This window comes from Sturnus vulgaris, chromosome 4, assembly GCF_052056855.1.
Source record: "Sturnus vulgaris isolate bStuVul1 chromosome 4, bStuVul1.hap1, whole genome shotgun sequence".
Taxonomy (NCBI): domain Eukaryota; kingdom Metazoa; phylum Chordata; class Aves; order Passeriformes; family Sturnidae; genus Sturnus; species Sturnus vulgaris.
In genome coordinates, this window is record NC_142246.1 from 59,352,922 (window position 1) to 59,364,197 (window position 11,276).

At 46.8% G+C, this 11,276-nt stretch overlaps 2 protein-coding genes across 8 annotated transcripts in view; both read right to left on the bottom strand.

Moving 5' to 3' along the window:
- HNRNPD (heterogeneous nuclear ribonucleoprotein D) overlaps window positions 1-5,361 on the bottom strand; it is a 9,330-nt gene extending 3,969 nt beyond the window's left edge. For all 4 annotated transcript variants that reach the window (XR_015803338.1, XM_014880601.2, XM_088164036.1 and 1 more), the window contains exons 1-3: window positions 5,047-5,361; window positions 1,543-1,711; window positions 633-794 (exon numbers count right to left, since the gene is read on the bottom strand). Coding sequence is in view for 3 of the 4 variants with exons in the window: in XM_014880601.2 (XP_014736087.1) it covers window positions 633-794; window positions 1,543-1,711; window positions 5,047-5,237 (522 nt within the window). In the remaining variant the exon portion in view is untranslated. The remainder of the gene's footprint in view (window positions 1-632; window positions 795-1,542; window positions 1,712-5,046) is intronic.
- A 1,638-nt stretch (window positions 5,362-6,999) lies between these two features.
- On the bottom strand, window positions 7,000-11,084 carry HNRNPDL (heterogeneous nuclear ribonucleoprotein D like). Of its 4 annotated transcripts, XR_001403426.2 has the most exons (9): window positions 10,810-11,005; window positions 10,341-10,509; window positions 10,091-10,252; window positions 9,709-9,840; window positions 9,480-9,594; window positions 8,734-8,901; window positions 8,456-8,552; window positions 7,968-8,071; window positions 7,000-7,270 (listed from the first exon to the last, which is right to left on the bottom strand). XR_001403426.2 is itself a non-coding variant. In XM_014880569.2 (8 exons), exons 1-7 carry the CDS (start codon window positions 10,896-10,898, stop codon window positions 8,482-8,484), a joined length of 906 nt encoding a protein of 301 aa, XP_014736055.1. In that variant the 5' UTR covers window positions 10,899-11,084; the 3' UTR covers window positions 7,000-7,270; window positions 8,456-8,481. The 4 variants fall into 4 exon arrangements, 2 of the variants coding, with proteins under 2 accessions (XP_014736055.1, XP_088020163.1); XR_001403425.2 differs by having other exon boundaries at window positions 7,968-8,552; XM_014880569.2 differs by lacking the exon at window positions 7,968-8,071 and having other exon boundaries at window positions 10,810-11,084.
- Between the last annotated feature and the right edge of the window lie 192 nt (window positions 11,085-11,276).

Here is an 11,276-nt window from a genome sequence, read left to right on the forward strand (position 1 = left end):
CTTGGCTAGAGTCCAAGTTATCTGCACCTATGGCACACAAGACTTTCTAGGCAAACAGTAGTTAAAGTCTTTAGTCCAGAGTGAACTGTCTGTAAGTTCTGTAAGTGGGCACATATTTAGCAATCAAATTATCTAAACAGAGTTATGACCCGAAGCTGGCACCATCTGATAACCAATAGGGGAACAGCAGCTGTAGCAAGTTCATACAAGACTAGCTTTTAAAAACTTTAGTCATACTTAACTCATCTGCACCACCAAAAACTGACGACAGAGAGACACAGAGAGGACAGAGTTGCATAGAATTTAGGCAAAACTGTCTCAATCTGTGCTACAGGAGACGAACTGGGGTGGCTGAAGAGCATCTCATTCAACTGACCAAATCACCCTGCTCAGAACTGCACTGCCTCCCTCTCTGATTTATCTCAGCTCCCCTTTCCATCAAACCAGGCTATGCAACTCAGAGCTTGTAATCAAAACATTACAAATCTGACCACTAACACACACTGAACTACAACGGCCATTAATCTTACATTAGTATCCATGCAGGCTGCACGTGGGGGATGTCTTCTATCAAAAAATTGGTGAAGACAGAACAAGTTCCACAAGTAAAAGCAGTTCTTTTCACCACATACCTCACCAAAACCTCCAAAATATTCCCGTATTTTCTCCTCAGGTGTATCTGGAGATAAGCCCCCAACAAAAATCTTTTTCACGGGTTCTTTTGTTTTCATGGCTTTGGCTCTTTTTGGATCAATGACCTTTCCATTCAGCTTGTGCTCTTTCTGGTCCATGACCTGAGGAAAATAAAAACACAAACAGTTAAAGCTAAATGTTTCACTGATGTTTTGAGTAAGGCCAAATTTGCTTCCATTTCAATACTTGGATCACACCAATAATTTGCTGCAACAAAACAAAGAGTTCTATGATTTTTTGATCACTATCCACTGACACAGACAGTTCTGACAACTGGAAGCACCTACTACCCAGCAGAAGCAAGAGTAAAACATTTCTCAAAATGTACTCTTCTCATCCTCCAACTTTATGAAGTGAAAAAAAATCTGTACTTTAGATATCACAAAGGTCATGAAGGTGAAAACTTTTCTGTGTGCCATATCCACAGCATGTTAGAAAACTTAACAGCTAATTTTTGCTTGGATAGTGTCCAAATGTATCAAAGCTACTGGCTCTGCTCTAGGGGTTCATGTTACAGCTCTGGAATGCAAAGACTAGAAGTTCTTTGCAAACGCTGCTTTCACAGCAGCAGGCATTTATACACCGTATTTTTCAAGTGCCCAAGTCCAATGGCTTGCAAGAACCTGTAAGTGCCCAAATCCATACCTCAGGAATCACTGCTGGACCTGGACACAGCATCACGAGTAAGATGGTTCATAAAAGAAAGCATTTTCAACAAGCACATTAAACACACTGCACCCCTGAATCATCTTTACCAGAAGATGTATACAAACAATGCCTACAGTCATCCTAGTGAGTGCTTTGTCTCTGATACCTGAATTTGGACATGTTCCATTACATTAATCCTACCTTATCCACACTCTCTGATTCTTTGAAGAGTACAAAGCCAAAGCCTCTCGATCTCCCAGTGATGGGGTCCAACTTCAGAGTGCAGTCTACAACTTCACCAAACTTAGAGAAGTAGTCCTTCAGATCCTTCTTCGTTGTGTCCCAGCTAAGGCCACCAATGAACATTTTCCTGTTAAGACAAGTTGGTCAATCTGTCAATGTGTGTTACCCAAAACCTCCACTGCCAAGCTTTATGAGCTCAATTACCTAATGCATGGAATTAGCAAGATTTAATCAGTCATGTCACTACACACACAGGCCTGCACTTTTTGACAACTTGCTTAAATGATTCTGGCCAGGACTGATAAAGACTTCCACATACACAAACATTTTTCACTGTCTTCTGCAGCTGCTTACTCTGCTGTCCCAAGAAACCTCTAGTAATGACAAAAAAGGTATTTTACTACTTCTTTACATCTCCACTACAGGTTTAATTCTGTTCAGTTATCTGTGGAGCCACCACACTACTGCTCATGAAACACGTACAGACAGATTAGACTTGTAAGGAAGTGTGGTTAAAACAGAAACATTTATCTACCAATCTGGACTGGACATATGCCTAAATTAATAAACGAAAATAAATAAAGTTTAGTCAAGTTCCCTTCCCCAGAAGGCAGTTAAGAAAAAGCAAAGTATTGGATGGTCAAAAGTTCTCTTTCCTCACAAAAATTTTATATAAACAAATACCTGGCATAATTCATTACCATCAAGAGAATGTCTTCCCAGTATTTCTAGAGCACTAGTGCTGCTGGGCAGATGTGTACAGCACATAATTCATAACCTGTATTTTCAAAAGCACACTAGAAGCTTAGAATCAAATCATAACCATCTCATCGTGTTACTAAGGCATTAAAAAAAATTTAAAATATGCATAATCAAGCCAGTATACACGCAAATTAAACATTCCAGGTTATTAGGCCTAAGGCTTAGGAACCCATTCAAAAGAGGATTTGATCTGAGATGATCTCTTCTAATACTGATAAAGAAGATTTTACTGTGAGCTCTAACCAAAAATATGATCCATTATGATCTATAAAAGCACTTTCTACAAAGCTTTGCCCATTTTCACTGTCCCAACTTATTTCACAATCAGGCACAGTTATCAGAAAACCTGAAAAACCACTGTATCATGTTTCCAACCCTTCTACTTCCCACGCACAAATATTCCTGCCAGTCATGTAAAAGAGCATTGTACCTCCACAACTCAAACTCTCTCGAATCAAAAGCTGCTCCTGTGAACTACTTCTGTTGAATTAGCTTTGATCTCACAGAATTAACAAGAGCATTCAGTTTCTGACAAACATCCATACAGATGAGGGGCTCAGGAGCTTCAGATGTTTTTAAAATAAGTCTCCAAATCTGTAACAAAGGAACATCAATTCCCCATCCCTTTATCCACTTTTCCAACTAGTTCCAGATAGCTCTTCAACAAAGTACCAAGAGCCCTTTCTATCAGTTGTGACTTCTTACTGTCTTCATGGTCCACCCTGGTAAAGCAGCAGCCTCATACCAGTACACACAGTAATCAAAGGAGCTTTCTGCCCTTTGTTCACCATCATTAAGGTCCTTAGCTTGTCTGCTGTTCTGTGAAGGGTTTTTAAGCAGCCAAACGGAAGACACAGAGGACGCAGCATCGTGTTTCTGACACACAGGGGGTAGTGATGCTCTAGCAGTTACTACTGAACTGACACTTGCTACACAAACCACCTGTCTCAACATTACGATACAGACCCTACTTTGTATCCCTAAGGACAGACAGACCAAGAACACGAGCTTGAAACCAACAGCCTCTGAAGGTTTTTAATCTCTTCATGCAGTAACTGCACCTTTGAGCCTGGCTGCAGAGCAGCAAACCACGGCTGCTTCAGTCTGCCCCTACATGAGCTACTACTCCAAGGTGTAAAACTGAGGTCAGGTCAAGGCTACACTACAAACATGAGCACAACAACTCAGGAGCAGTGTCACAGCGCTGCCAAAAGCTTGTAAAATAAATACTTTTCACAGTCTGGCTGGTCTAAGTCACGTCATCACATACAGTTTCCCAAAATAAGTTACCAGAAGTGCACTGGGAAAGCTTTCAAACTTCAGAATTAGCTCAACAAGGTGTCACAGATACACTTTTTTCCCTTTACTACCAGACGTGTTGTCAAAACACACTGTTTCCTGTACAGCATTAAGAACTGACAGGTCAAAAATACTGAACTAGACTACACATCAATGTAATCACTGGCCAGTGTCACTGCACCGCTTAGAGACAACTTTTTCTAGGCTCTGTTGCCTGAAAAGAACCCGAATTTGCCCAGGAAAACCCTTTAAATGGTGTGTATTCAGGAGTAGTAAGTAAAACAAACTCCAACGGCATTTGAGCCTGTTAAGAATAAAGGAAAAGTAACAAAACCATTTTAATTTTTGCTAATCCCAGCAAAATATTCAAGAAAGGGTTCCTATTCTCTCTCTCTCCATTATCCCAAATTATTAACATCTCTCTCAGCAACATCCCAGGTTATTAGAGAAGCAGGAAGACACTCAGGAAGGTTTTGCAGCAGGTATCTGCAGGACACGGTGGTTAGTGCTCCTTTATCCAGGTTATTTTCTGCCTTGACCAAAAACAGAACTGCAGCTCGAGTTTCTCACGGGCCGACAGGAGACAGCAGAGCGCATCAGCCTGTCCTGTCACTGGATTCATTACACACAAATTTCACCGGCAATACAAAAGGGACACTGCCCCAGGCAGAGACCCTATGAAGATTAAAAGCTGCCTTTACCCTGCATAAAACAGAGTAATAGAACATGCTGAGTTGGAAGGGACCTATCAGAATCATCAAGTCCAACTCCTAGCCTTGCACAGGACACGCCAAGATTCACACCATGTGCCTGAGAACATTTTCCAAGTGCTTCTTGAACTCTGTCAGACTTGGTGCTGTAACCACTTCCCTGTAGAGCCTGTTCCAGTGGCCAACCACCCTCTAGGTGAAAAACCTTTTCCGGATGCATAACCTCCCCCGACTTAGCTTCCTGCCTTTTCAACTCCTGCCTCTCAAGTTCGGACACCACCTAACATAATCCTCCCGACAGCAAGTTTCGTGAGCAGCACAGGCATGTTTTAGGCTGGGAAGAAGTCCCGGTGTCTGACGCCTCTGGCACTTAGCTAACAGACTGTAATGTTTGCAGCACAGGGCAATGCTGCGACTGCAACCAGAGCATTCGGTTACACCGAGTTACGGTCTGCACGCACGCACCGCACTTTAACTCATAGAAAAGGCATCGTTAACAAGAAAAATAACTAATAAGGGTCTGTAGCTCGAGGCACATCGACCCCCTTATACACCGCGGGACCAGACACCGCCCCCGCCGCCTGGCCCGGCCCGTGACGTCGCCGAGGCGCCAAGTAAACAAACAGGGCGGCAAACGGGGCCGGGGGCGCGGGGCCCCGCCCGGGACACACAACCCGCCCCCGCCGCTCACCCTTCGTCCTCCTCGTTCTTGCTGGCGTCGATCTTGGCTCCCTCCGACTCGATCCCGCCGCCGCCGCCGCCTCCCCCATCGGTGCTCCCCGCCCCCGCCTGCCCCTCAGGCTGCTCCGCCGGCTCCGCCGCGCTGTCCCCGGCGCCAGCCGCCACCGCCGCCGAGTCCAGAGCGAACTGCTGATCCGACATGGCGCCGCCGCCGCCCCGCACCGGCCACCCCCGGTGCCGCCGCCTCCCCGCCGAGGCCCCGGCCCCGCTGGCGGCCCCGGCCGAGCGCGCCGATCCCGCCGATCCCTCCTCCTCTTGCTCCCTGTTTTTAATGGCGCCGCCACCGACCCAACCTAAAATGGCGGCCGGAAGGAGCGCGGCGGGCGGGACACGTGACACCGCCCCCGGGGAGCCGTGAGGGAGCGCGGGGGGAGCTCCGGCCCAGCCCGGGAGCGCCCGGGGCCGGGGGCCGACAGCGACAGTCACTGGGCTGGACTGGGCCTCTGGAGATCGTCCAGTCCAACCCCCCGCCCAAGGCACGGCCACCTGGAGCGGGTGGCACAGGAACAGGTCGGGGTGGGTTTGGAATGGCTCCAGAGAGACTCCACAACCTCCCTGGGAAGCTGTTCCAGTGCTCTGCCACCCTCTGATTAAGAACTCCTTCCTCAGGTTTAAGTGGAACTTGTTGTGTTTTGGTTTGTGGTCATTGCTCCTTGTCCTGTCACTGGGCAGCACTGAAAAACGTCTGGCACCATCCTCTTGGCACAAGAGATATATCCTGCCTTTGGGATACTTATGTGCATTGCTGAGATCTCCTTCAGTCTTCTCCAAACTAAACAGGCCAGCTTTCACAGTCTCTTCTCCTAAGAGATGCTCCAGCCCCCTCATCATCCTTGTGGCCCTTCACTGCACCCTCTCCAGGAGCCTTTCTTGTGCTGAGGAGCCCAGACCTGGACACAGTATTCCAGCTGCACTTCACTAGGACCAAGGAGAGCAGTAGGATCACAGACTGAAATAAAACTTGGCTCTTGGCAGGGTTTTGTGTATTAACAAACCACTGTAGCAATGAAACCGTATCCTTGTGGCACAAGTCTCCCTCAGCCCCTCAGTTGCTGTGGAGGACAGTGCTGGATGCAGCTGCACTCACAAATGCTGCATATGAACTCACATACTGCTGTGGTTTCTTGCTGATTCCTTAGTTTGTAGTCAGTGGAATCAGTGAGCTTTAACAAGCAAGTTTTATGTTGATACTTAACTGGGTATGTTCTAAGAAACATCAAATCTTCAGGCAGTGCTGCAATCCTTTGGCCTCAGACAAAATGCAGATGCTCCTTTACCCATGCCAGGCACTGTCCTGATCCGGAAAGGTGTTGTTAATTCAGTGTTCCTTCTCCAGCAATCAGGCACTCAGGCTTAGTTGTAGCTTGCTAGTGTGCACTGGATAGGAAACCTGTTTCCTGATCCAGGTGAATACAGTATAGCACATAACTTGTACTAAGTGGTACAGAAAAGAGTTGCTGACCCTAAAATTCAAGCACTTGTAATCTCCTACTTGGAACTGGAATAGAAATAAGCAGTGTAGGAAAGTAAATAAGCCAAGTACTAGAATCCTTGAGGGTTTAAGTGTTTGAAAAACCTTGGAAAGCTCCAACTCCTTAAGCAGCGTTATCAGCATTAAAAAGGTGCTGCCACAGCTCTAGCTCACTCCTGAGATGTACAAAATTGGCAGCATTGTGCCATAGACCACTCTCTCTTCATTGTTGCAGAGCGCAGCACAGGACTCTGTCATCTTCCACAGCGATGCTAATTCCAAGCACTCTGGTGCTCTCAGGACAGATCAGAGGAAGAATGGGCTGTATGTATCTGCTCTCACAGTAACCCTGATTTCCAGAGAGGTACCTGTGCCTTTCTATCCAAGTAAAACTATAGTTCTGCCACTTTAAGGTGACAGCAACACTACACACTCACTTAAGTAAGCATTTATTAGAGAATCTTGTAACATGAAATTATACAAATAAAGTTTGTATAAACACAAGTCCACATTGTGTCATAACATGAATGGCAAAAAGAAAGTAAAAACCATAAAAGAAAACTAGTCGGCCGCTATGTACAGTTGGACACAGTTGTGTCACACACTAAAAGTCTTTTACAAAATAGTCATTTTCTCTCACGAAGACCACCCTCCATTCACTCACGATGCGTTGCAAGATGGCTTTTTGTTGCAGTATCTCTACCTAAAAAATCAAGACAAAATGCATGTCAGATCTGTGACAGTTACTACAGGATTGTTAAAAGGTCCATTTTCATGAACTGCTTTAAGTCTTCTATATATTCCTTTCTTCACTGTTAAAGATCATATGCATATTTATTAAGGTAACACAAGAGGTTTGTTTAGTTACCCATCAGTAATTTATTTTCCCATATACTGCCATTCAGCCCATCTAGGAGGCTGCTCCAAAACAACAACCATCCAATTTAGACAAGTAAGCAGGCTCTGGATCACGTTCTTTTCCACTGGAAACACTGCCAAAATGCTTTCTGATTATTTGTTTATACAACTTAACAACTTATGTGCAACACAAGTCAGGTCACTTTAGTTCAGACAGTCCATATGCATATGATCTTTAATGTTTATCCAGATTTAAAAGTTCGTTTTGGTTTGCAGATTTCACTATTAGCTATAAAAAGAAAAAAGCAAGCATTAAAATCTTAAAGAATGCACATTTAAAATGAGGTTCCACAATTGAAATACAACACTAAACAGAAGACCAAATGATTAAGCTGTAAAGGCATTTATGTACTTTAACTCCTGTAAAAAACCATTTAAGTTAAAGACACTTAATCTCCAAAAAAGATTAAAAAAAGAAGCCAAAGTCTGAAGTTTTCCACTTTAATCTTTACGCTGGTACATGAAGTTGGAAGAGACCATACCACAGGACAGCGTTTTCTGGTGTATGCCTTGCGCTCTGCCTGCAACGTGCGACCCCAGAGATAGACGTGGTCAGGGTGACACACGGCCTGCAATGAAGTTCCCGCTGGCGGGTACAAACAAGGTATAATGTCAGAGTTAGAAGACAACATTCTTGTTTTCCTTAAGTTGTACCCATTTCAGTACTTTACCTGTTAATACTTCTAATAAGTTTAATTATTCCTCTAGACCACCTGGTACACAACGCAAACCAGAAAAACTCTTATGTTTTTCTGAGGTACTAAAGAAGATAAAGTCACATTTTTACAAAGTTAAAGATCTATAGACACGTAGGCAAAGCTGGTTTTAAAAAAAAAAAAGTATTTTTTAAGTTAACAAAAGCTTAATTAAAGGAAAAGTCATGCTAGGCAAGTTTTTACTCTTCGTTTGTCTATTGATCTTTAAATTAGATTAGAGATAGTGGGAGTGGAGCTCGCGCTCATGTACACACCTGTTTGTCAGGTACTAGGTACTGCTTTAGTACGGCTGGTAGTTGTTTTGGTGGTTGCCGCCGCCACGGGACGCCTTCCCATATGTGCTTTGTTGGCCTGGAGGTGACACGGGGAAAAAACAGAACCCACAAGCATTAACATCCAGCCTCAGAAGGAGACTTCACACACAGCAGCACACCAAGAGATCTCATCTTTAGAGCCATGGGCCAAGTAAGAGCAACGCTCCAGAGAGGGGCTGCGTGCTCTTGTTATGGGAAATGAGGGCAAAACCACTTACCACTGTAATCTGTGTATCCCGGCCCATATCCATAGTTGGGATAGTTGTACCCAGAGTAGTCGTAGCCTCCATAGCCACTGTAGCTCTGATCACTGTAAGCACTATTGTAATTCCCGTAGCCTTGATCATAATAGTTATTAAATCCTTGGTTCCAGTTTTGTCCCTGACCTGAAACCAAGTATAGCACGTGTAAGTTTCAGAACTTATTACACTCCTCTCCTGTGCCCCTTCATCTAACTTTTGAGATACGAGAATAATCAGTAATTGCCTGAGCACCAAGTGACAGCACAGGACAAGCCTTCCTGAAAGGTGTGAGTTGTGACTGTTTGGCCTTTGAAGATTGAGATGCATTAGCCTGTAACATAATAGCTGATTCCTTCCGATCCATTTGAAGGAGCAGCAGTGACCACCCAAGCCCTTAATAAATAGCTCCTGGTTTCTTACCCATAGGCCAACTGAGTGTATCCCTTTCAAGTGAAAGTGTAACTGCACTGGCTACACTGTCACTGAGGGCATACAAAAGCACCCCCACCCACCTTGCCCCTTCACCACTTAAATGCAAGCAGAGCAAGAGATTCCTCAGCTTCAACAAGCAAACATAACCACCAAAACACCACTTACTAACAGGCTACTTTACACACTTGATTTAAACACGAGATCTGCACACAGCCTGCAACCTGGAATATCTACAAACACCTGAGTGTTTGGTAAGTACTTGCATTAATAGAACTACTGAAAACACTCACCCCGTCCACGCCCCCTTCCGCCTCCACGTCCACCAGAAGAATTGCTCTTCCCTCCTTTTTGCTGCTGCTGCTGCTGCCTGTACACCTCTTTGGGCTGTGCTACTTTGATCTCACACTGTAAGGACAGAAATCCTTTAACTTATTAAGAATTCCAAGAGCATTTTGTGAGCTGCTTTCACAGAAGCCTACAGAGATAGATTTCACATGCTAAGAACAAGAGTTTTCCCACCTTGCCTGAACCAATCTGGTGGTATCTGCTCTCTAGTAACTTCTTTACTGGCTCTTCATCTGTGTATGTGATAAAACAGAAGCCCCTCCTTTCGTTTGTCTTTGTGTCCATGGGAAGTTCAATGTTTTCAATCTGAAATCAAAATTAATATAAACAATGCGTGAGCAACTTTTTATGCCACCAGAACCACCTAGCAGTGCAGAATCTACTCTGACTACTTCTGGCAGCTATACATCAGACCATTACAATTTTATGAAATCATTAACATACAGATTAAACTACCTCTAGTTTTGGCCAACTCCCTCCTCACAAATTCTTTCTTAAGAGAGAGGCAGACTACACTTGAGAACCAGAGCTGTTCTTATATGCCAATATACTATACCTCGCCAAAAGCACCGAAGTACTCCTTAATCTGTTCTTCAGATGTATCTGGACTCAGCCCACCAACAAACACTTTTTTGGGTGGCTCCTTCCCTTTCAGCGCTTTTGCCCTTTTAGGATCTATTAACTTCCCATCCAGTTTGTGTTCCTTCAGCTCCAACACCTAAAAAACAGACAAAGGAACAAAGTCTCAGACGGCTAGAACTACACAAGCTGGCTTCATGCCATCGGTCCGCAGGAAAAGCGCCCACCTTCTCCACGCTGGCAGCATCCTTGAAGAGCACGAACCCAAACCCCCTCGACCTTCCAGTGACCGGGTCTGTTTTGATTGTGCAATCCACAACCTCGCCAAACCGCGAGAGATACTCCGTCAGGTCCTTCTTGCTGGTGTCCCAGCTGAGGCCCCCGATGAACATTTTCCTGGAGGGCAGAAAATATGGATACGGATGAGGGAGCGACGGGGGGAGCCCCCCCCGCGCCCCCATAGGCCACCGGTGACGTCACGGCCCCGATGGGGCCCCCCCGTCCGTGTCCCCGCCCCGCGGAAACTGGGTCACCCGCCCGGGACACAAAGGCGGGCGCGGCCATGGTGGGCAAGGGAAGGGAAGGCCGCGCTCCTGCCAGCCACCGAGCCGCCCCCCCTGAGCCTCAGGGCAGGGGGCGGAAATGGCCGCGCGACTCCCCCACACCACCCCCCCGCCGCCACAACCTCGGCCCTACCCGTCGTCCTGCTGGTTCTTGCTCGCGTTGATCTTGGAGCCCTCGGCGAACTCCTCCTGGCCGCCGCTCATCTCGGTCGCGTCCTCCATGGCGGGGTGAGGGTGGCGGGGGTGCTCGTGCGAGCGGCGGAGACAGCGGAGACCTGCGCCCGACAGAAAATGGCGGCGGAAGAGATCCGGGCACCGCCTGCGCCTCCTTTATATACCCGCGCCGGCAGCCAATCAGCGCCGCCCTCCCGCTCGGCGCCGCAGCGCCCCCGGCGGCTCGCGGCGGGGCTGCAGCAGCCGCCCTGCGGCCGCCATCGCGCGGGCTGAGCCGGGCCGGGCCGGTGCCGCTGCTCCGGGCGGGCACGGCCGCCGCCGCACCGGGAACCGGGACGGGCGGGCATCGGTGCCGAGTGGGCCGGCCGGCGGTGGGTGGTAACGCGTCACCCAGAAACCCCGTACCGGCGGCAGCGGGGCGGAGCG